At 47.8% G+C, this 22021-nt stretch overlaps 1 protein-coding gene across 1 annotated transcript; it reads left to right on the top strand.

Annotated features, from left to right (window-relative positions):
- The first annotated feature begins 8314 nt into the window (after positions 1 to 8314).
- On the top strand, positions 8315 to 15105 carry IRF1 (interferon regulatory factor 1). Its single transcript, XM_042014697.1, has 10 exons — positions 8315 to 8422; positions 9585 to 9676; positions 10585 to 10684; positions 10847 to 11023; positions 11338 to 11387; positions 11514 to 11649; positions 11816 to 11941; positions 12556 to 12599; positions 13432 to 13567; positions 14028 to 15105. Exons 2-10 carry the CDS (start codon positions 9590 to 9592, stop codon positions 14126 to 14128), a joined length of 957 nt encoding a protein of 318 aa, XP_041870631.1. The 5' UTR covers positions 8315 to 8422; positions 9585 to 9589; the 3' UTR covers positions 14129 to 15105.
- The last annotated feature ends 6916 nt before the right edge of the window (positions 15106 to 22021 follow it).

Below are 22021 nucleotides of genomic sequence, written 5' to 3'. Positions count from 1 at the left end.
ATCCTGTGATGGCAGAACAAATATGCAGAAACAAAACATTTTCTTGCCACATCAATGCTGATTTTCCCAGTGTTTTCTAGTGTTATCCAACTTTTATGAAGGAAAAGTACAGTCTTTCACAGTATTGCTCCATAAGATGGGCCAAGCAGGAACAATTGCTGGTGAAACAAGGGTTAATCAGCAAAATTATTACTTATAAGTTGTTTGTGCAGACGTTGATTTGTCAGACGCTTTACTCTGCTGCAGCTCAATCCCCAAAGCAGAGAAGCCTTCGCACAGGAGTAGGAGGAGGCGGTGGGCGGCTGACGGCAGGTGGCAACAGGAGATCAGAAATGCTCGATGCATCTCCCGGGAGAGCTTTTGGGCAGGGGAAATCCTGGACAGGGCTTTCCTTCCTTCTGGTACGCAGAGCTCCTTCGTTCGATTTAAGTCCCCTATTTCGCAGTGATTACGATTCCTGAGCTGAGCCCAAGTCCCGTTCGTGCTCAGCACATCCCTACAGCAATCCCTGTCCTCCCAGTGCCACCCAGAGGAAGGCAATCCCTGTGGGACACAATCCGCCGGGCTCACCCTTTGCCTCGGGTTTCACTGGAGCAGGAAGGAGGTGACAGTCCAAAAGTCCTTGCCTAAAGAACAAGGCGACATCTGCAGAGCGGTATAACCCCAGGTGCAGGCACATACAAGTTAAATCCAGGCAGGCGAGTACTCACGGGGGAGTTCCCTGGACAGGTTTCCCTGGATTCAGTGAGTGCAGTTTCAGAGGGGCCAAACGGTGGAGAAAAAAGGAATGGGTTTATTTGGCTCCAGCTATAGCGAGCCGTGGAAAACACCCAGGAATGGTGAGGAGAAACAAGTGTGCAAAGCCTGAACAGGGCATGATGAAACTACCCACGAGAAGAAAATGAACCACGCTGCTGGCACGAGTCAGCAGGATGAACTCAGGGTCAGCAAAAAAAGGGAACTTTTGAACTCTAAAGATGCTGGGAGCTCTGTCTAGGTCTCTGTACCCCCAAATCACTGCAGACACCTGCCCTCCGACCCACCTGGATCCTGCTTCAAGGGGGAACTGCTCCAGCTGCACTTCAATATTAACTATGACTTTATATAGAAAGTTCAAAAGAATTATCTTTTCTATCATGTCCAGGGGAAAAAAAAAATCATATAGATAGTACAAATATGTGCTGAATTATGTGTAATTATTTATTGTATTTTAAGTGTAATATATATTATATATAGTATATGCTAACATTCCGGGGGATTCTAGACTATATATATTTTAAATATAATATAAAATTAATATCATATATATTAAATAATTGATATATAATATTTTATGTCATTTTTCTATTTTTTATATGAATCATTTTTTCTAGCATGCCCAGGGAAAACAGCATACCCTTAATGTGAAACAACACTCTAACTTCAATTAACCTTTAATACTTCCTTTTCACACTTTAATTGACCCGGCGAGCAGCATTACTCATCCCAGAAAGCAATTCTGGTTTCCTTCTCTGGGCTCGGCCAGGGGTCACCGGATCGAGCGGGTGCCGGAGCCCCCTCGGGGCGTCAGGGCAGCAGCTCCCCGCTGCCCCGGGGGAGTTTTCCCGGCCCGGCCGGGGATTCCCTGCGGGCCGGCCGGCATTCCCGGCCAGCCCTGCCTGTGACCCACGCCCCGGCCCCGGCCCCGGCCCACCAGCGCCCTCCCGCGGCCGCGTCCCGCAGCGCCGATTCCCGGAAGCCGCTCCCGCCGCCGCTGCTCCCGCAGGAAACCGAAACTGGGCACGACGGGACGAGGGGGAGGGGAATGGGATGGCAGGGGAGGAGGAGAACGAGAATGAGTAGGGGCTGGGTAGCGGAGGATCGGGCAAAATCAGAAACACATAAATAAATAAATAAATGCACACAAACAACGGCCACACGAAAATTAAGGGGAAAAAGAGGGGGGAGGGGGGAAGGATTAAAGAAAAAGGGGGGCAAAAAAGGAAAAAACGGGCAACAAGGGAGGAGGGACGAAAGAAACAGAGGCAACGAAAAGGGCAAAAAAAGGAGGAGCATAAAAAGGAGAAACACAAAAAAAGGGGAGGACATAAAATAAGGAGGGACACACAAAAAAGGGGATACAAACGAAAGGGGGTGCACACAAAAAAAGAAGGCTGACACAAAAAAAAAAAAAGGGGGGGACAAAAAAGAGCAAAGGGAGTGTACAACAAGACCCCTCTGGTCTGAGATTTCAGCCACAGCTGGCGAGTCAGTGGCTGGAACTCCCCATTGGGACAGCAGAGGATTAAAAAAAAATAATAAAAAAATTAAATCTGTGTTTATTTTAAAAAAAGTCACTCCCACCAAACAGGAGAAGGCAATGAGTTTGAACAAGAAATCGTGTGGGACAGATGGTCCCTTCCCCAGGGCCCCCCTTGCTGGGTGCTGCTCAAGGGGTCCCCCCCATTCCTTGGTCAAGAGAAAGTTGCAATAGGTCCTTCCCTCATTACAGATCCACCACTGTCCCTCAGCAGAGGGTCAAGTAAAGCCACAGTGGGTTCCCTCCCCAGCATCCAGCTGGATGTGTCACTTGGCTTTTCCTTTTTTCTTGAGGGGAACACAACCAGTGCTTACAGCACCCCCTCTGAGAGCATCAAAAAATGAACAGCCAGAAGCGACAGCTGTTACTGCTCCAACCCCGGCAGGACAAGAACACCACACCTGTCTCAGGCAGGTGTTTTTCAAGCACCAAATCTGAGTCTTGCTTATGTAAACTGTGGTATTATCCAATATAGCTACTGTTCTCCCTCATGGTCTGTGTCTGGGCAGAGATGTTTGCAGTTGCCATCAAGGTTAAAACCCGATCAATAATAATTAAAATATAGGGAATACAACTCAGATGTTTTAGCACATGATTTTCACTCTTTGCTATGGTCCTACAAGATCCTTGATGCCACCATGGTCGCCGTCAGCACTGGGACCAGCAGCCCAGCCTAGACCAGGGTCTCATCCTGCTGTTCACCTGCAGTCTATCCCAGATGGGACAAGCTGCCTTCCCACTGCATCCTGCCTCCAATTCCCATCCCTCAGCTCCTCATGGCACTAACGTGACCGGCCCAGGCACTTCTAAGCATCCATAAGAACTTCCTTTTAGGCATCCACTTTGCACAAGTACAGGACAGAGTATTTCAAACAAAGCAGGCATTATGGATGTTCTTGCCAAGATGAAGCAGAAGTGAAACACTCACAGGTCACCGCACTGCAGGCTCCACTTTCAGCTGATTTTTCCCGGAGGGCCACAGTCCATCCCCAGGGTCTCCCTGCCTCCAGCTCACAGGCACACTGGCCCATTCTAGCTGCTGGAGGGCAGAAGCAGGGTGCAGGCAGGGGCTGGGCAGGAGGTGGGGGGTGGGCCTCCATGAGCCTCCAGCTGGCCCCTGCCTACCCCTGAGAAGGGCTGGAGGCACAGCACCACACTGCCATAGGCACTGGCCTGTCCTTCCCTTCCGATAGCTGGGAAGTTTGGCACCTTTTCTAATCAGTCCAGGATGGAGCAAACTTTGCAAGCTAGGACCCAGATGAGGCACAGCCAGCCTTGCCCACCATGTGCTGCTTGTCCCTTTGGCTTGATTCCTGCTCTGCAGATGGCTAGTTGGGCAGGAGGTCCATTCCCACTCTCAGATGGATACTCTAAGGGCAAATACAAGAACTTGAAGACACAACTCACCTTTTTTCTACTGATCTCAGCCCCAGCTTCACTGGCAGGACTCCAGCAGTCTAAAATGCATGGATTCCCATTTGACTTGGAGGGTTACTGGCCAGGATGCCAGGACTTCAGGACACCCCAGGTCACTACAGCCCTGTGACCGTCCCACACCTGCCCCACTGTGCCCTGGGTGAAGACCCATGTGCACCAAGAGAGGCCTGAGTCTCTTTGGCCTTTTTCAGGGAGCTCAGGCTGCTGCAGGTCTGCACCCTTGTTAGCAAACCTGTCAGAGCTGCCAGGTGCCTGCAGCTCACAGGACTTCCCTCAGCAATTTGTTCATGACATGTCTGTGTCCTCCTGCAAGGCGAGAGGAAAGTAAGGAGCAGGGAAAGTCCAAGTAAAGTTTTTGGAATTTCCTTTATTCCCACCAAAATAAGCACAGGATCTCTTTTTGGTTTAATTAAAAAATTCACTGTGCCATAACTGGGAAGAACTGGAATGATTTTGAGTCTTGAGATAGGTCTTTCCAATTCCAGGAAACTGTAAACGTCCCATCCCAGGATATATTTATTGTACCCTGCAGATCAGAGCACTTGCTGGGATTACATCATGCCAGCTGGGCAGAGTTTCAACATTTCTGACATTCATTCTCCTGCATGCGCTTCAACCAAAGTTCCTTTCTGTAAAATAGGCATTTATAAGAAATGGAAACAGCTTGCAGCAAGCCCTGCACCCTCACAGCTTCTGACCCAGAAGCAGCTAGTTTTGGTTGTCTGCCTTGGCAGCTTTTAAGGCTGATACTCCATACCTGCTCCTGAAAAAAAAAAAAAAATCACTCTGCATTAACCCCTCGCAGCCTGGAAAGCTCTTGGGAGGAAGAGGCATTGCCTGTTGACAGATGACCTCTGTCAACAAACTGTGACAGCAGTTGGGTGCTCCTTAGTGGGGAACCATGACAATGCTGAGGTTACAGGGATGGCTCTGCATCCATTTTTTATGTCCTGCTCCAAAAAGGAAGTTTTGTTTCTGAGTTGATGGGGAAAGGAGACAGAGGCAGGTGGGGGGGGGGGGGGAGGTGTGGGAGTGTGGGGTGTGTGGAATTAGAAAGGGCTTGAATTAGAGCAGGTTTCTCTTAAAGCAGATAGAAAGGAGGAACAAACAAGCCTTCACAGAGTGGGGTCTGGAAGGGTTGTTGAGGGCTGGCGGGCATGGGAAGGTCCTGATGTAGAGATGGAAGGAAGCAGCCAGGGCCACGAGGAAACAGATAAGAGTCTCCCTCTCACCATGCTCCAACTCCTCCCCTCCAGAAACCCCTGCCCCATCCTGTGGTTGTTCACTCCCCCCACACAAATACTGCCTGGGCATGCAGACCTGGGGCTCTGCTGCCTCCCTGGGTTCACTACCAAGTCACCAGAGGCAGCTTTCTGTGGCAGCCCCCAATCCCATCACCCCTGTCTCCATCTCCCCATCTCCCCATTGTCAGAGCATAGATTCCCCACTGCGGACCTTCTCCCCTGGTTGAGTTCACAGTCAGGGGAAGATCTTCAAAGCAAAGACTGTCATCAGCACTTGGTATAATGCTCAAGCTCTTTCCCCCCAAGACACCTTAGAGATTTAGAACTGGAGGCTCATCTGGAGGCCAATGTGGCTCTTGAGTCTGTACCCACATCTGCAAGCATGTCTGCACTGATGTGTGCTGGTTTTCTGCCCTTCACCTTCTAGCTCCTCAAAGTGTTTCTGGATGTTTGGAGCCTCATGGGTTCACCCCATGGCACACTGGGTTCTGTATTAACCACAATTTCTTTCATACAGCACAGGATCAGAGCCATCCTGAGCTGCTTGAATAAGAAGAGCAATGACGCCAGAGAAAAAAGACCTATGTTTGAGCCTCTATATCTGATCCATAACCCTCCCTCCTTGGAGGCCATGCCAGGAGCTCCGTGGCTGATGTCATCAAGGTCACATTTTTGCGTCACTTAAATTACAGTCTTCCTAGGAGCTCCTTATCTTGGGGCACTGGCTGAGAGGGAGAGGTACATGTTATAGGATAACAAACACAGCTTGCTGGAGGATTAGTTTGGGATTGAATTTGGTTTTAAATAAAGATACAATTAAATATTACTTCTGCATTCAACAATCCTAGACTTGGGATCTCCCTGGATCAAGTAAATGTGATAAAATATGCCAGTGATCTGCTTCTCTGGGTCTCAGCTTACCGGTAAAACAAGGGAATTGGCAATTCATGGAAAAGGTGCCCAAGGTAAGACCCCTGTGAAATAAAGCTGGAGCAGGGCTATGATTCTGCAGAGAATAGAGACGTTGACATTATGGAAATTCTTCTTGGGTGATTAACTGGGTGGAGCAGAAGGGCTTTATGGCCAACCATTTATTGACTATCTGAGTTTATTCCTTCTTTATACTTTTATATGTGACAAATTTAAGTGCATATTCTTGCTACATTAGGTAAGCTGATGAAAGGGTGGTTAGTGTAGTGGGATAAATGAGAGGAAGGAGTCAGTTTAATAAGGAGAAGTCTTTGTAAGTGTGGTGTAAGGGAGTCTGACACTCAATAACATTGTGGAGACACAAGTTGTTATTTCCTTGTTTCAGCGGAGAGATAGCAAAAAAGCAAACAAACATAAGGCATCCCAGGCTGGGCAGGTCCTGCTCCATGGAAACATGCCATGCAGATATGGGACAGGACACAAATAGAAAGTTCAGTTAAGTTCCATTAAGTAGGATCTGTCTGGGTTTAAACCCAAGGAAAGAAGAGGAGATTCAGGGGTGGGGCTGTTAACCTTCCTTCATGCATTTCTATTCTAGGTCTATTTATTTGGTGTCTGGTGTCAATTCCTGACAAGATACAGACTAAAAAGCCAGTAAGGGTCTCAACAGTACTGAAGTCATGTATCAAAAAAAAGTTGCTGTTCAAAATTCATTCATTTAAGGTGTTTGATACATTTGCTGTGTTCAGACCTTAGCCCATGAGACCAGCAAGGTCAGAATTCATTTTTCGTAAAGCTGGGTGAGTGGTGAAAGCAAACCATGGGAGGTTGGAGCTCAAAAGCAATCAGCATAATCTTTTTTTGTCAATATTTATGTTGTATAAGAGTTGGTGTGACTATTTTTGTAGATGACATTTACACTGAAACATCAAATATCTTCTGTCTTCTCTTTTTCAGGCTACTTTTATGTTACCCTGTATTTGTCTAGTAATATCTAGTATCTCTCCATCTTTGATTATTTGTTTAATGTACCTAATATGTTGTATCTTTACCTATGGTGAAATGTCAGTGGTCAATGGTGCCTCCCTCAGCCCAAAGACCCAACTGGAGGATCCTACCACAAGTTACGTGCATCAAGCAGACAAAAAAACATTAGTTAAGAGAAAGCATGGGACTCTACAGGGTGTTTCTCTGCACTTAAAACCAGCTTGGGGCTTTTCTTTCATCTATATTAAAAGAAGACAACTTGCCAGAGCAGGCAGGCAGTGTGCTGGTGTCACACTCCTGTCTCAACTGCCCATGCATCTTTGTACCTCTCTCCCAATACAACTTCTTGTTGCATATGACTACAAACCTTCCTTGAAATCGTGGAAGTAATTAAAAATGCTCTAATATTCTGCTGAACGGAATGCACCTTGAAGACACTGGGTGAAAATCTAATCTCCCTGTCGTACAGTTCCAGTGGACTGAGGAGAAATCCTGACTGTTTCAGTAGCCTTCTGCCATGCTGCCATTTCCCTTCCTCAGGCTTCATCCAAGAAGGATAAGAGGAGACAATACCATTGGTCACCCTTTATCATAGAATCACAGAATCCCAGGACTTTTTGGTTTGGAAGAGACCTTAAAGGAGCCAACACCTTGCGATAAGGACACCTTCCACCAGACCAGGTTGCTCCAAGCCCCATCCAACCTATCCTTGAACATTGTCCAGGGACAGGGCATCCTCTCTGGCAATCTGTTGCAGGGCCTCACCACCCTCACAGGGAAGAATTTCTTTTTAATATCTGATCTGAACCTATCCTCTGTCAGCGTGAAGCCATTCCCCCTTGTCCTGCCACTGGTCTGCTGAGGCCAGGCAGGTACCTGTCACACGCTGGTCCCTGGTTTAGGTGCACCATGATGTGCACAGGAATTGCTTTGGCGACTCAACCGTCTCTCCCTGACAAGGAGGCTAGATCCCTCCGTGGGACGGGAACAGGATATCTCTGCGGGACGGGGGCTAGATCCCTCCGTGGGATGGGGGCTAGATCCTTCCGTGGGACGGGGCATGGATCCCTTGGGGGGACGGGGACTGGGTCCCTCCATGGGACAGGGACTGGATGTCTCTGTGGGACAGGGACTAGATCCCTCCATGGGACAGAGACTGGATCCCTCGGTGGGACAGGGGCTGGATCCCTCCGTGTCCATGGAACGGCGCTGGATCCCGCGGGGGAAGCGCGAGCGGGCGGCGGGGCGGGGCCGGGGCTGGCGGTGGGGGAGCCGCGCCCCTCCCCGAGCCGCTGGTGCTACAACAGCGTGATTTCCCCGAAGTGATGCTGCGGCGGCCGCCAATGGCGAGCACGTCCGCCCCTCGCCGCGGCGCGGATTGGCCGGGCGGCGGCCGGGCCCGGGCGCGGGGAATCCCGGAGCCGCCGCGTTATACCCGCGGGCGCGGCCGGCGGCAGCCAGAGCCGGGAGGCGGGCGTGCACCGGACGGGGGACAGCTCGGCACTGCACGGCACGGCACAGCGAGGTGGGTCACGGTGCATCCTATCCTATCCTATCCTATCCTATCCTATCCTATCCTATCCTATCCTATCCTGCCCTGCCCTGCCCTGCCCTGCCCCACCCCACCGTTAGCCCCTCACTTTGCGCAGCATGGAGGTTCCAGGAGAAGGCGCCCCGCAGGGTCCTTGGGAGCGGTGCCGGGGGCACGGCGCGGCTCACCTCTGGTCGTAAAGAGGCGGCAGCGCCGGCCTCTGTCGTGCGGAGGAGTTCTGGAGGCGGAGCGGGCGCATCTCTCCGGCGGCCGTCGGCGTGGACACCGCGCATCCCTCCTGCGGGCAGCGGCCACGGCGCAGTGCACAAGCCCTGGGAGGGGACGGGCTGGGGCGGGCTGTCCCTGCGCACCCGCGGGGCCGGGCACGGCTCTGCTCCGCTGATTAGCCTGGGGCGGAGCGGGCGGCCCGAGCCCCGCTGCTCGGGGCAGCCCTTGGCAGACCCTGGCCCGGGATGGGCACTCTCCGGGACCTCGTCCCGCCCCCGCCGAGCGGGTTGCTGGTGGAAGTTAGAAACGTGTTCTTTGGGCAATCTTGGGCTGTGCGTCTTGGAAAAACACTGCAAACAGGAAATTATTTGTGCAGTGGAAGCGCCAGTAGGGCTGGTCCCTGCGGCGGCCGCTGCTCGGGACGGGTCGTGGTGGAGTTGGGGATACCCACCTGCAGCAGGGCCGTTGCCCCTCACCTTGCGCAACTTAATTAATAATAAACTTTTAAGAAGAGGGTTGTGCAGTCGGTGCCTCTCCGTGGCTGTAGAGCGGGGGGACACCCGCACCCAGTCGCGGTGTGGGCGGGAGGCTCCCTCCCAGAACGGGGATCGGAGCCGGGCTCCCACCGGCCTCACCGGTCCCACGCAGAGCTGCCCACGCAGCATGGGCTGAATACCCACTGCTGCCGTCGGCCTCTTTGCCGAATTCCAAACCTGAGCTCCAAATTGGAGCTGAGCCAGGCGGAGCAGGAAGTGCTTCCTTCCAGGAGCAGGTGAGAGGCACTGAACGAGAGTTAAGACTCTGGAAAAGTAGTTCTTCGTAGCATTGGTGGTGATGCTGAGCACAGAAGGTATGGGAGGGGCGACACTGCAGAGTGGTTAAAACAGTGATGAGAGTTGGGCTGACCTGTTTGTTCCTTCTTTCACAGCCAACATGCCAGCCTCAAGAATGCGCATGAGGCCATGGTTGGAAATGCAGATTGATTCCAATCAAATACCAGGACTGATATGGATTAACAAGGTGAGGCTGCTCTGTACTATTATCATCATTATTAGTATTACTTGTGTATCATTAGCAGTCCTTATTCTTAAAGGACACTAAACACAAGTCAAGATCATGAAGAAAAAACATGGAGAAAACTTGCCAGCATTATGTTTAAAAAGCAACAGGTTTTGTTCGCAGAAAAGGTAGCTCTGGTTGGTACACAGTGGAGTAGTTCCATTTTTCCCTCAGAAAATTCGCAGGAGAGGAACGATAAATTACAATGAAAACATTCTGAGCATGTTGCAGAACCAAGAAACCTTCAAGCTCTCTTTTAACTCCTGCTGTTCACTGAGCCAAGTCAGCTCCTGTCCCAGATAAGCAGCTGCTGTTACACTCCAGTTACTTCCAGTTTTAAGATCTGGCCTGAAAGAAATGTAATTTTTGGTCTGTATGGCATATCCCTGTTACCAGTGTGTAGCACAGGTTGAGATCACTGAGCTTATTGAACCAGGTCTCTGAAGTTTCCATATCCATCCCAAGAAGATATTTAAGCTACATTCTTTTGTAGCATTGCTGCAGGATCTCATGGGAAACTTAAAAAAGGGATTCTCTAACAAAGTGTATCTAGAAAATATGCTGTAATTTATGACATACTAATAGGTTAGATGCAATGTATTGAAATTATTCTGGGATAAAGTTGATAATATTACTTAATTCTACCATACTGTATCACTTTTGGGTTTTTTTTCCCCAGTTTCAGAAACCATAAAAAGCCTTAAATGCCATGAACAAAATAGATGGAACAATAGCTATTTAATTAAAATATAGAGCAGGAGGGTTATAATATTTCTGAGCTGCAACTGAGAACTCTGATTAAATCCATCATTCCAAACTGGCATGTGATGCTTCTTTTTTCATTCAAATCTCTATTGGTTTAATTTCAGGATAAGAGGATATTTCAAATTCCATGGAAACATGCAGCTAAGCATGGCTGGGACATGGAGAAGGATGCCTGCCTTTTCCGGAGCTGGGCCATTCATACAGGTGTGTGCTAGCTTTACATTCCCATCAGTCATATGACTATCTTAAAGCATTTTTTTGCATGACTTACCCTTGACATACACTGGTAGTTAGACTAACTACTAGTGTATATGTCAGAAAATAGACTGGAAAGTCTTAAATACATGACCCATCTCTTATTTATAGGAAGGTATAAAGAAGGTGAGAAAGATCCTGATCCAAAAACCTGGAAGGCAAATTTCCGCTGTGCCATGAATTCCCTGCCTGACATTGAAGAAGTGAAGGATAAAAGCATCAACAGGGGCTCCAGTGCTGTCAGGGTTTACAGGATGCTGCCACCCTTGACAAAGCATCAGAAGAAAGGTAAACCCTTGGCAAGCCAGCTGAAGTTACACTGCTTAAACAGCACTTAAATGTCTTGCTCCATGTAAGCAGGGGGTAAACAGACCTGTTGGTAGCACTGGTGCTACTGGGATTGCTCACTGGTTATTGCTGGGAATAGCCTGTACAAACAGTTAATTTTATCCCAAATTACTTAAACATGCCTAAAGGCAGCATCAGGAGGTATGGGGACTGGCTGCTGCTGGCAGTAGCTGAGCAGGTTTCAAGGCTGCAAGAGCTCACACTTGCCTAAAATGTGCAGCCCTTTCTCACATTTGTCTTATTTTATTTCACAGAAAGGAAGTCAAAGTCTTCAAGAGAAGTAAGAAACAGGAGCAAGAGAAAGGTATGTGTCTTTAGAGGCAGCTGAAGAAGCTAGAGGTTTTGGTGGTTTTCTTGCTTAACTTTTTTTTCATATGGGAACTTCCGTGTTCTTAGACAAGTCTTTCATGCTTTACCCTTGTTTTTGCAGTGTTATGAAGAGACAAGGCTGGAAGAGTCAGCAGAAAGCTTAACCAACACTCCTTTGCAAGATGACCACAGTGGCTACACCATTCACGACTATGCAGAGCAGGAAGTGGAGGTGGAGAGCACAGCCATCACCTTAGGTGAGATGCTGGGTTTAGGTCTGAGCGGAACAGAAAGTGCTGTTTGGGCTAAACACGTGGTCAAAGATGAATCTTGGGGTTGGGGCAGCTGCAGCATCAGACTGGCAGGGACCACAGAGGTGGTTGTCTCTCTCCTGTGAGTGCCAACTCCTGGTGCATCCTACAGACATGTCCTCCTGCGAGGTGAGCGGCTCCCTGACCGATTGGAGGCCAGCAATGGAAGTCACCATGGCTGACAGCACCAACGACCTCTACCAGCTCCAGGTGTCTCCTCTGGCTTCATCCTCCGAAGGTGGGTATTTCTTTTTTCCTACCCATCTTTCACTGGTCTGCTGGAGGCACGGAGGCAGTCTGCTGGAGGCAGTATGAAGGAGTGCCTGGGCCAACAGGAAAAACAAGAGCTGTTTTGTAGAAAAACCAACCTCCATCTGATAGATTTGGGAATTTGGAGTTACCAAACTGGCCAGGGTGCAGAATGGAAGAGCTGGCACATGCCACCTGCCCATGGGTGAATGGCTCTGAAATGCCACCTGCTCCAACAAAGACGGTGGAGGTAGCCATGCTTCTCACTGGGGAAATAAACAATTAACATGGATATATCAGAGTGGTTCTTCACTTGGGGTGCAAATCATCTTATTCCTATAAGCTTCCACAGCAAGTGGGCTCTGCTCTGTTGAGTCCTAGGGAGGCATCAGAGCTAGCTGGAGCTCTGCATCTCAACGTGCAGTTGTTGAAAAGCATCAGAGATGAAGGGCTATAAGGAGTCTGGGGTGGGCATGAGTAAAAAGTACTGGTGTTTTGTGACAAGAGAATGTGGAGCACGTTCTGTGGTGAAGAAGCAGAAGTATGAGGGCTAAAAGTTGACATCTATATTTTTTTCTCTTTTTTTATGTGCTTCCAAAACAGTCACAGATGAAGATGAAGAGGAAATAAATCCAGATATTTTTAAGGTAAAACCAGCCCTTCTGTCAGAACAAAATTGTCCTAAGTTGATGTTTGTACCAAGAGAGGAGGGGAAGCAGGTATCTGATCCAGTCTCATGCGAGCTGAACATATACTTACTTAATAAGGAAGCCTGAAAAATTAAATATAAAAAGAAAGCTGCTTTGCAAACATGAACTGGAGAGGACACACCCATGGAAATATTTACCTTTCATGTGAAAGTCAGAGGAAGTTACTGAGTACTGCTAGGAGTAGAGGTTCATAGAATCAGAGCTGCAGAATCATTAAGGTTGGAAAAGATCTCTAAGACATCAAGTCCAACCATCAGCCCAGCGTAACCACCATGTCCTTAAGTGCCATATCCTCATGTTTTTTGAACACTTCCAGGGATGATGAATCCACTGCTTCCCTAGACAATCTGTTCCAATGCTTGACAATCCTTTCCACAAAAATTTCTTCCCTAATATCCAATATAAACTTCCCCTGGCACAAATGAGGCCATTTCCTTGATCTCAGGTTGTTGTATTAGGGTCTGCAGAGATCCTCCAGATTTTTCTGTTTTGCCCTTCCCTCCACCTCTTACGTGTTTAGCTCTTAATCTGCATTTCCAGACATGTCACACTCATCCCACTGATAAGATAGAAAAAGGTGCTCCAGCCCTTGCTGTTTTGCATGAACTTTTTTTTTTAAACTGTGAATAAAACATGTTTTATTTAACTTAGCATGAGAAAATAGAACTTAATCTTGTTGCTTACCTGTCTTCTAATTAAGGGCAAGTAATCAAACATTGCACCCCCAGCAAGAAGGAGCAGTTTTTACCATCTCCTTCTTCTCTTCCAGCTGCTTGGACCAGCCCAAGACTGGCACAACACCAGCATTGGGGGAAAAGGCTTTCTCACCAATGAGTCAGGCACCCAGACCCTTTGCAGCACCTACGGCTACAAGGAGCAGGACAGGGACATCAACACGACTTCAGGTACAGGCTTCTGGGCTATCCCTGACAATCAAGGCCACAGGATGATGCAGATAAGACACTAATTAGAAGGCAGCAAAGGAAATTGAGGAATCCACCATCCTTGTGTTATGAGATTTCCAAGCAGCCTGTTGGAAGGCTGTAAGGAATTAGTTGATAAAAAGGAAAAGTCAAAAATACCTCCAGTAAGAAAATCCTATGGATTTCAGGGTTATACATGTGTAAGTTAGGTCAGCTTTCAGGAACTCCTTGGAATACAACTAAAGAATTTCTTCTAGCAATAGCTTAAATGAAACAGTTTAATAGAAAGTGTTTGATGTATTTTAGGAAAATAATAGTCTAAGGTATTTACTCTCATCTGAGGAATCTTTCAATTTTTGATATTTATTTTTAATATATATATACACACTATTTTGCTCTTGCTGTATTAATTCAGTGCCCATTCTTGGTTCCTTTTATCTAGGAGAGGTGGATTTGAGGTTCTTTGACCAGAAAAGCAGCCTAGACTTCTCCTGGCTGGATACAGTGAGGCCAACCATGCAAGTCATTCCCTGTGGGTTGTAAACCCTTGACTTCCTCCAACCACAAACTGCTCTTGGATAGAAACTTCAATGGGCGTGGAGAGAATGGAAGAAATTCTTTGTTACTGACTGAAGGAAGAAAGTAACTTTTCTATTCCGTTTCAGTTGTAGGCCTGGAAAGGTTAGCATGAAAACACCATTATCAATGTAAAAAAGGAACCCCATCTCATTAGCAGGACTCTGGCACCGAAGATGCTCAGCTGCAGCTGCCACCTTCTTGCTCTGGAGGTGAAGCTTTTGCTGGAATGTGTCACTGTGCCGTGGAGTCTGACCTGGTGGGGTACCACAGGCCTGGGGAGCAGGTTACCATCCTCCCCATGTGTGGTGTGATGAGCACTTTACCCAGAGTGCTTAGAGGAGACACTGCAGATAAATCTCTGACCTGTTAGTTTTGGTTGCTGCTTACCTGTGCAACACTGGTGACATTGAGCTTAATGACTGTCATTACACTTAAGCAGAAAAATTGCACTAATGGGCCATCTCTTCTTTGATTTACTCCATCATATAGTTCATCTTTCAGACCTTTCAAACTCTGTAAATAGACCATTAAAATGTGAAAATTCAGTTTAGGCTTTGCTTCCACCAAGTCCATTCCCCAGGTGCACTCATAGGATGCTCTCTGCCACAGGCATGCCCTATCCCTTTCCTCATGAGTTCAAGAGCTGCTGCATGAAACTATTTTGCACTGATGGGGCAGAGCTCTTTATTTTTACCATGCCTTTTGCAGATCCCTTCTGGCACTCTGTGGGGATCTCTCCAGTACTGCACACAAGTTTTAACATCCCACAGATCCTCTGGACCAGCATGTGCAGGCAAGTGCTGGATGGAAGAGGTTCTAATGTGTGTGTGTGTAATAGATAGGAATCAAATCACTAAGCTGTAACAGACTATTTTCTTGTACATTTTATTTTTGTATATAAAGTGTTGTATATTTGTTTTAATAAAATGTTTTATATATGACGTGTTTACTTTTTCTCATAGAAAAGCTCTGAGGATGAATTCCAGCATCCTTGAAAATACCCAAACAGATGCACTGTTAACAGAGACGAAGGGGTTTTTTCATGACTCATGAAAGCACAAGGAATTTAGTTTGTTCTCATTTTCTACCCCCCAGCCTCTTCCAAGTGCAGCTGATGGGTGCAATCCTACATGTCAGGGAAGGGGAGCACTGGTGCTGTGTATTGTGGGGTAGTTGGTTTGTATTTGTCATCATCTGCAAGTCAGACCTGACTCAGAGCAAGGTTACAGGCAACACTAAAAAAATCCTGTACAGCAAGTCCCTGCTATGGATGTTCCTATCAGCAATACCATTGGCTTCTGGGATTAAATCAGCAGTGAAGCCCCAGTTAAATACCTCAGGTTTGCCTAAAAAGAAAGCACAGGCACAATTCAAACGGCAAGGGGAAAGCAAGCTGGTTTTCCCCTGAATGTTTGATGCATTTGCTATACTTCATGCTGTAAAGGTCTAATGTTATTGCATCACATGTAGTGGGATACAAGTGAAGCTGAGGCAATGTGTGAGAGCCACAGCCATTGACACTGCCTGGAAAACCCCTGTGCTGTTCTGGCCTTTGGAGAATAACTTCATTTTCTGGGCCAGAGCTGAAGAGAATATTGGGCTGCAGGAGAGGAAGACCCAGCCCAAAGGGCCGGAACAAAGAAGACATTTCCTACTGCGTTTGGCACAGGCTCTACTGCAGTCTGACCTGCAGGGCAGGGACAGATGTGGGGCTTACTGAGGGAAGAGGGAAAATTGAGTGCCAGGTTGTGGGTCTCAAATCCAGCACAGCAAGGTGGAGGGGCAGCCTGGGGAGGGGGAGGCTGGGCAGGGTCCCTTTGTCCTGTTAGTCATTAACCACCCCTCCCTGGCACAGCCTGAGGCAGGCAAGCTCAGGAAGCACCTACCAGGTGACAGGAGCAGAGAGCAGCTTCTCTGCTCATCCTGGCCCTGCAGGGGTGGCAGTGTGTGTGGGGACTGTGCTGTCCCCCCAAAGCTGTCACACTCCCTAGCAGGGTATCTGGCCTGAAGGTTCACATCTTGGGAATCCCATCCAGCTGGGAATCCCCAGGTACCTGGGCTGCCTTGAATCACACACACCTGAAGTCCTGCAGATCTAGAGCAGGAACATTTTGTGCACAAGCAAAGAAATCACCCACCAGATTCTCAGCCTTCCAGTACTTAAAGTGAGCTTATAAAAGAGACAGAGAGCAACTTTTATCTCGGGCAGACAGTGACAGGACAAGGGGGTATGGCTACAAACAGGGCAGGGTTGGATTGAATAGATATTAGGAAGAAATTCTTGACTCTGGAGGGTGCCCAGAGAAACTGGGGCTGCCCAATCCCTGGAGGTGTTCAAGGCCACGTTGAGAGGGGCTTGGAGCAACCTGGTCTAGTGGAAGGTGCCCATAGCAGGTTGGAGCAAAATGAGCTTTAAGGTCCCTTCCAGCCCAAACCATTTGATGGTTCTATGTTTCCATGACCAGATTTGTGTCCTGGTCAGCTGCAGCAGCAGCTTCTACCAAAGAAAGAATGCGGGCCTGCAGGACCTAGAGCTACCTGTAGCCCTGGGACAGGACACCAGCTCAGCATCACCAACACAAGGAGGAAATCAGTTTTAAGAGCCCTTGCAAGTTTACCACACGTGGGGGGAGGAGAGAGAAGGGAAACTTTCTATGATGCAAACACTGCTAAAAATAAAGTAGAGATTAATTCACCCATTCATGCCTTAAAAGGGGCATGCTTTTCACAAACATGCTCAGATACAAAAAAACCCCCCAGCATTGAAATGCTTACAGATAAAAGGTTAGATCAAGATCTGGGAATAGAAGAAAGCAGCAGCAAGTGCCTCACACCCAGGGACCAGAGACATGCTCCAAGACTATTTTATCAGGACGTTGGAAATGCTTTCCCTTGTTACCTCCCAAGGTACCTGCACATATGACTGCATGTTTGGTATTTTACCAGTGAAAAGTGGTAAGGTCCCATGACAGAATTTGGTAGTTATTCAGCCATTGAGGCATCTGGATGGATAAATTCCACCCCAGGTATTTTGTTGTTTTGAACTCTTTGGGAGGGGGAAAAAAACAGAGTGGTGCTCTCCAGCTCTTGAGTGGGGTGACTTGGAGGCTGCTACACTGAGCTGATGTCTGACTGGCTCCTCCATCGCCTCCAGGGCAGGTGGGACTTGTAGGAGCAACAGACTAAAGAGACTTTTAGGCTGCTTGTACACAGAGGAGCATCATCAGCTCTTTAGGATAAACTCCCTGCATAGACTATGTGATAGAAAGAGTTTTAAACCTTGACACTGGATTTTTCTGAACTTGCCTATCCTAATCAAGCTCTTCATAAACCCAGTAAACTTCTGTTGGAATAAGAGTTGTTTTCACCTGTCATTAAATTCAACTGGGAAGTATTCACATCGAAGGAGATCAGGTCCCTGGGGAGAGCTCCGCAGCCCTTTCAAACCCAGTGAGAGCAATAAAGGCAAGTTCCTATGGGTAGAGCTCAAAGGGCAAGCAGCTCTATGCTATGAACCTTGCATGATGGAGAGAAAGATCTAAAGGCAGTGAAGCTGTTGTAAAAAAAAAAAGATAACTTCTCTATGATGGAAAACAAAAGGAATCGTTGCATAATCACTGGTCATTTAGGAAATGAATGGAGCTATTGCTGCAGGCTTGGAAGGCTGCTCCAGCAGAGGCTTTCCATCACCTGCACCATCCTTACACCATCACTAGCTGCAGCTCACTTGTAAGCCTTGAAACCATTCAAAAACAAACTAAAAAAATCTCTTTATTTAGCTTTAGAGCCTTAGACCATTAACAGTACAAAACTTCCTGAAAATAACACATCAGTAAACAAGGAGTTGTTGCTTTCCCCCCAGTCTTTGTCCAAATGGATTCTTAGTGAGTGGCTCACTAAGAACCACTGGTGCCTGGAGAAGCCTCTGGCTCTTGGCTGCCCAGAGCAGTGGCACCTCATATAAGCTTTACCCACTAGGCAGCAGAGCCTGCAGTTCTTTCACCTTTGTTTGCTGTGGTGATTGAATCCTGATAATCAGACACATTTCCAGGCAGTCACATGATTTACAGTATTACACCTGGAATGGATAGCAGTGCTTCAGGTCATAGGTATGAATTTATAACTGAAAAAAACAGTGGAATATTTATTTGGTTGCTTAGAAAGCAATCAAATGTCTTGGACTTCAAACATTTCTCTGCTGTCGAGGATCATTCCTCCTCTCCAGTTCCACAAGGGCCCATTCCCCCCCCATATTTGTAAACATAACACAAGGAAGACAGAAACTTTCTAAGGGCAAAAGCCTCTCTCAGAGACTTGGGAGGGCCAAGGAAAGAAGTGTTATCTGTAACTAACTTTTCTAGAGCTTAGATGGGGAAACATCTTCCCTAGAAAGGGAGATAGGGAGGAAAGTCACATTTTTCATGGACCAATTGTATCTAAGTCGTATCCCTTTCACCAGTTGCTTCAGTCCACTGCCTGTACCCTCTCCCACCACAGCGCTGCACTTCAGAGCTGATTTTTCTCCCACATTTTTCTACCCCCTTTAATATTTCTCTCACTGTTAACTCATCCCTGCCCCCCTCCCCCCCCAAGCCCTTCTATGTGCAAAAGCAACAGTAAAAGCTCATTGGTGCAGCTGCATGGTGCAGGTAGCTCCAGTTACTTGCACTACCACTAACCTTTGGTCTCATTTGTTCTGATAAGGTCAGGATGTGAATTCAGACAGTGTGGTTCCCTGCCATGCACTCTGTCCTAGCACAGCTTCCCCAGAGAAGGGAGGAGCTGGGAAGGGATGGGAAAACTTCCCATGTCCCCTTCCAGAGTTTCAACAAGAGCATGGCATGCACTGCCATCAGCTGAACTCTCAAAGGCATATCAGCCCAAGCCAGCAGAAGTCATAAATTGCCTAAAACCTAGAAAATCTTCTCATCCTGCTGTATTTAGTCACCAACTTGATATAAGCAGAGATGTCACATACAGTATGAAGGACTCAGGGCTGCCAGGCATGAACATTCTCAACCACTGACTGCCTTGCTGACCATGGTGGAAGGGCAGTGCCAGATCACAGGCAGCATGACAGGAAGATGGGGTAGCCAGGAGGACCTGTAGCCACAGGGCTCAGAGATGAGGAGGGCCAGGGACTGAGCAAGGAGCAGATCAGATGACCCGCCCATCCAAAACCTCTGTGCCAGAAGTTACAGACAGAAGTCTGTCTCTGCATGAACACCAAGGCAGTTACCATCCATTCTAGTGTATGAGGCTGGAAAACTAAGTCAAGACAAACACATAGATGAAATAGGCACTGGGAAACCGTTAGCAGGAGATATCCAGGAATAAGGAATCTGATCTGCAGAGGAAACAGGACAGCAAATCCAGCCTCTCTCCTTGCTCTCTGACAGCTGACACAAACAGTGCAGCTGTTCTCAGCCTTTTTAACTTCAGAATGATCTACTACCTTCATTTTGCTCATGATTCATACAGAAACCTCACCATGAAGCTTACTGAAGAGCCTGGCAGTCAGCACCCGACCAGCCCGAGATGTCAGATGGGATGAGGGGTGAGATGTTGTCACAGCCTACTCAGCATAGACACAACACAGCATAGACCAGCCTCTCACAGCTCACCAGTCTCTCCCAGCAGCCAAAAACCAGTAGGGAGGAAGTGTTGAGTTGGTGGCCCACCAGGCTTCTGGGGCACCCAGCTCCTGGTCCAAAACAGCAGCAACATACATTACCACATGAGCATCCTGAGCTGTGATGAGAGGGTGGGTGCTCAGTTGTCACAGCTCACCACCTATTTTGGGGTAATAGTGTCACACTTCAAGCAAGGACTCCTGCCTATTGTGCTTGTTCCCCATCACACGACACACTGTGGGCACATGGTCACAGCATCAAAGCTGGGGCAAGCCAAGATGTGTCCAGCATCTTCTGGGGACCTTCCAGGGGAATTCAACCTCAACAGCATTACACGAGAGCCTGAGCAGAAACAGCTGCCTGCCCACCACAGGCATAGGCAAGGACTTTGTTTGTTCTATTTGTATGGATCAATGGTTGAAAACACAAAAACAAGGGAGTGGTAAAAGGCAGGTTCTCAAAGGCAGGAGGAAGGAGAAGGGTCTGAGGAACTCTGGGCAATCAGAAAGTAGCTGGAGGTTTTGCTCCCTTCAAAGCATGGGTGGTTTGGCGTTGATAACACAGAGAATGAAGGCCAGAAAACAGCATAAGGATGCTGGCCCTAATTCAAGCTGAATCTAGCACAAGCATTACACATAACAGCTATTTGTGAGCAGGGCTATTAAATAACAAGAGCCAGGTGAACCACAGCATATCCATTAAATATGCCCAGTTCCCATATCTCCATTGCAAGAATATGTTTCACTGAGTTTGTTCTTTCATCAGCTTAATACTACAAAGATTTCACCAACAGTCTTCAGACAGCAGAAACTAACTGAGAAGACAAGTCCAGACAGGTACAACTTTGTTTTCACCAGCTTTATTGCTGAAGAAAGCAGGGAGCAGAGTGGAGACTGTGCTGGCCTGTTCCAGCCTTGTGGCTAGTTCTTAGCATATTTTTATCAATTCTGGAGGGATGTCGCATAGATTACTAGTGGCAATACTTAAAATCAGCAAGTGAACCATTTAGACATCTACATTTCACACAAATAATAATTCTGTGTTATATCCAGCAGCTGTCATTCCTACGCAGGGCAATCCTTCACCATCAGCTTTAGAGGATCCTCACTGGGTTTCTCCTGCCTAGCCCCATGCTTCTGGAAGCCCCCAAACAGGCTTCCCACAGAGAAACATGAGGAGCTTTGCTGGAAGCACGGGCTGAGCCCCTCAGTCCCATTCCTAATGAAGAGCTCACCTCACTTCCCTTCAGTATTTCACTTGTGTTAAACAGGTAACAAATGTTCTACCTAATCAGCATCCTGAGACAAGCAGGCAACCAAGGTGTTTGATTACAACACACACACCTTTAGGTAACTGGAGCATCCAGGGGTTAAAGAGTGGGAACAGCCCTTGAACTGCTCACAGGTATGAGGAAGCCTTGAAATAACATTTTTCTGGGTTCCACAGCAGGTGACATCTCCTTCCACCACCAAGGAGCACAGCCAGGCTGAGTGGGTGTCCTGCCAAGGCAGTGTCTCCAGGAACAGGAATGACTCTGCTCTGGCAGATTTTGCAGGGACTAAAATGGTCTGGAGAAAAGGAGGCTCAGGGGGAACCTCATTGCTCTCTGTAACTCCCTGACAGGAGGGTGGAGCCAGGTGGGAATCAGCTTGTTCTCCCAGGTAATAAGTGATAGGACAAGAGGAAATGGCCTCAAGTTGTGCCGGGGGAGGTTTAGATTGGATATTAGGAACAATTTCTTCATGGAAAATGTTGCCAAGCCCTGGAATGGGCTGCCCAGGGCAGAAGCAGAGTCACTATCCCTGGACGGATTTAAAAAACAGGCACTTGGGGAGACGGTTTAGTGGTGCGCCTGGCAGTGCTGGGGGAATGGTTGGACTCGATGATCTCAGAGGATTTTCCAGCCTAAATGATTCTGGGATTCTGTAGCTACAGACCCCCACAGTAGGATGGAGGCAGGACCCTGCTGGGGTCAGGGGAGCTGCACATGGCTGACATTTGACCATTCCCCACGCCAAGGCTGGAGCACTGATGCTGTGCCACAATCACATTGCATGGAACCTTACAGATCCAAGTAGAGACAAAATTTCTGTATTTCAGGGGAAACAGCTTATTTCCCTGAGGAAGGTCCTTGTTGTGAAGAGGAACAACTTGCTCCCTAAGCCATGTTTAAAAGTTGAGGGGTCATATTGGAGCAGAGGTGTTTCCCTGTTTTAGAAATTAG

The sequence above is a fragment of the Corvus kubaryi genome, unplaced genomic scaffold (assembly GCF_017639235.1).
Source record: "Corvus kubaryi isolate FWS band 111438036 unplaced genomic scaffold, C.kubaryi_AGA036_p1.0 split2-37374, whole genome shotgun sequence".
Taxonomy (NCBI): domain Eukaryota; kingdom Metazoa; phylum Chordata; class Aves; order Passeriformes; family Corvidae; genus Corvus; species Corvus kubaryi.
Note: the sequence above shows the minus strand (reverse complement) of the source record. Positions and strands in the feature narration are given on the sequence as shown.

Excerpts from the sequence above, each read along its gene's own strand:
- IRF1 (XM_042014697.1), top strand. The coding sequence starts at position 9,590 with ATGCCAGCCTCAAGAATGCGCATGAGGCCATGGTTGGAAATGCAGATT. Across the intron at positions 10,685-10,846 it reads GAGCTGGGCCATTCATACAG|GAAGGTATAAAGAAGGTGAG; the intron begins GTGTGTGCTAGC and ends TCTTATTTATAG. Across the intron at positions 11,942-12,555 it reads TCTGGCTTCATCCTCCGAAG|TCACAGATGAAGATGAAGAG; the intron begins GTGGGTATTTCT and ends CTTCCAAAACAG.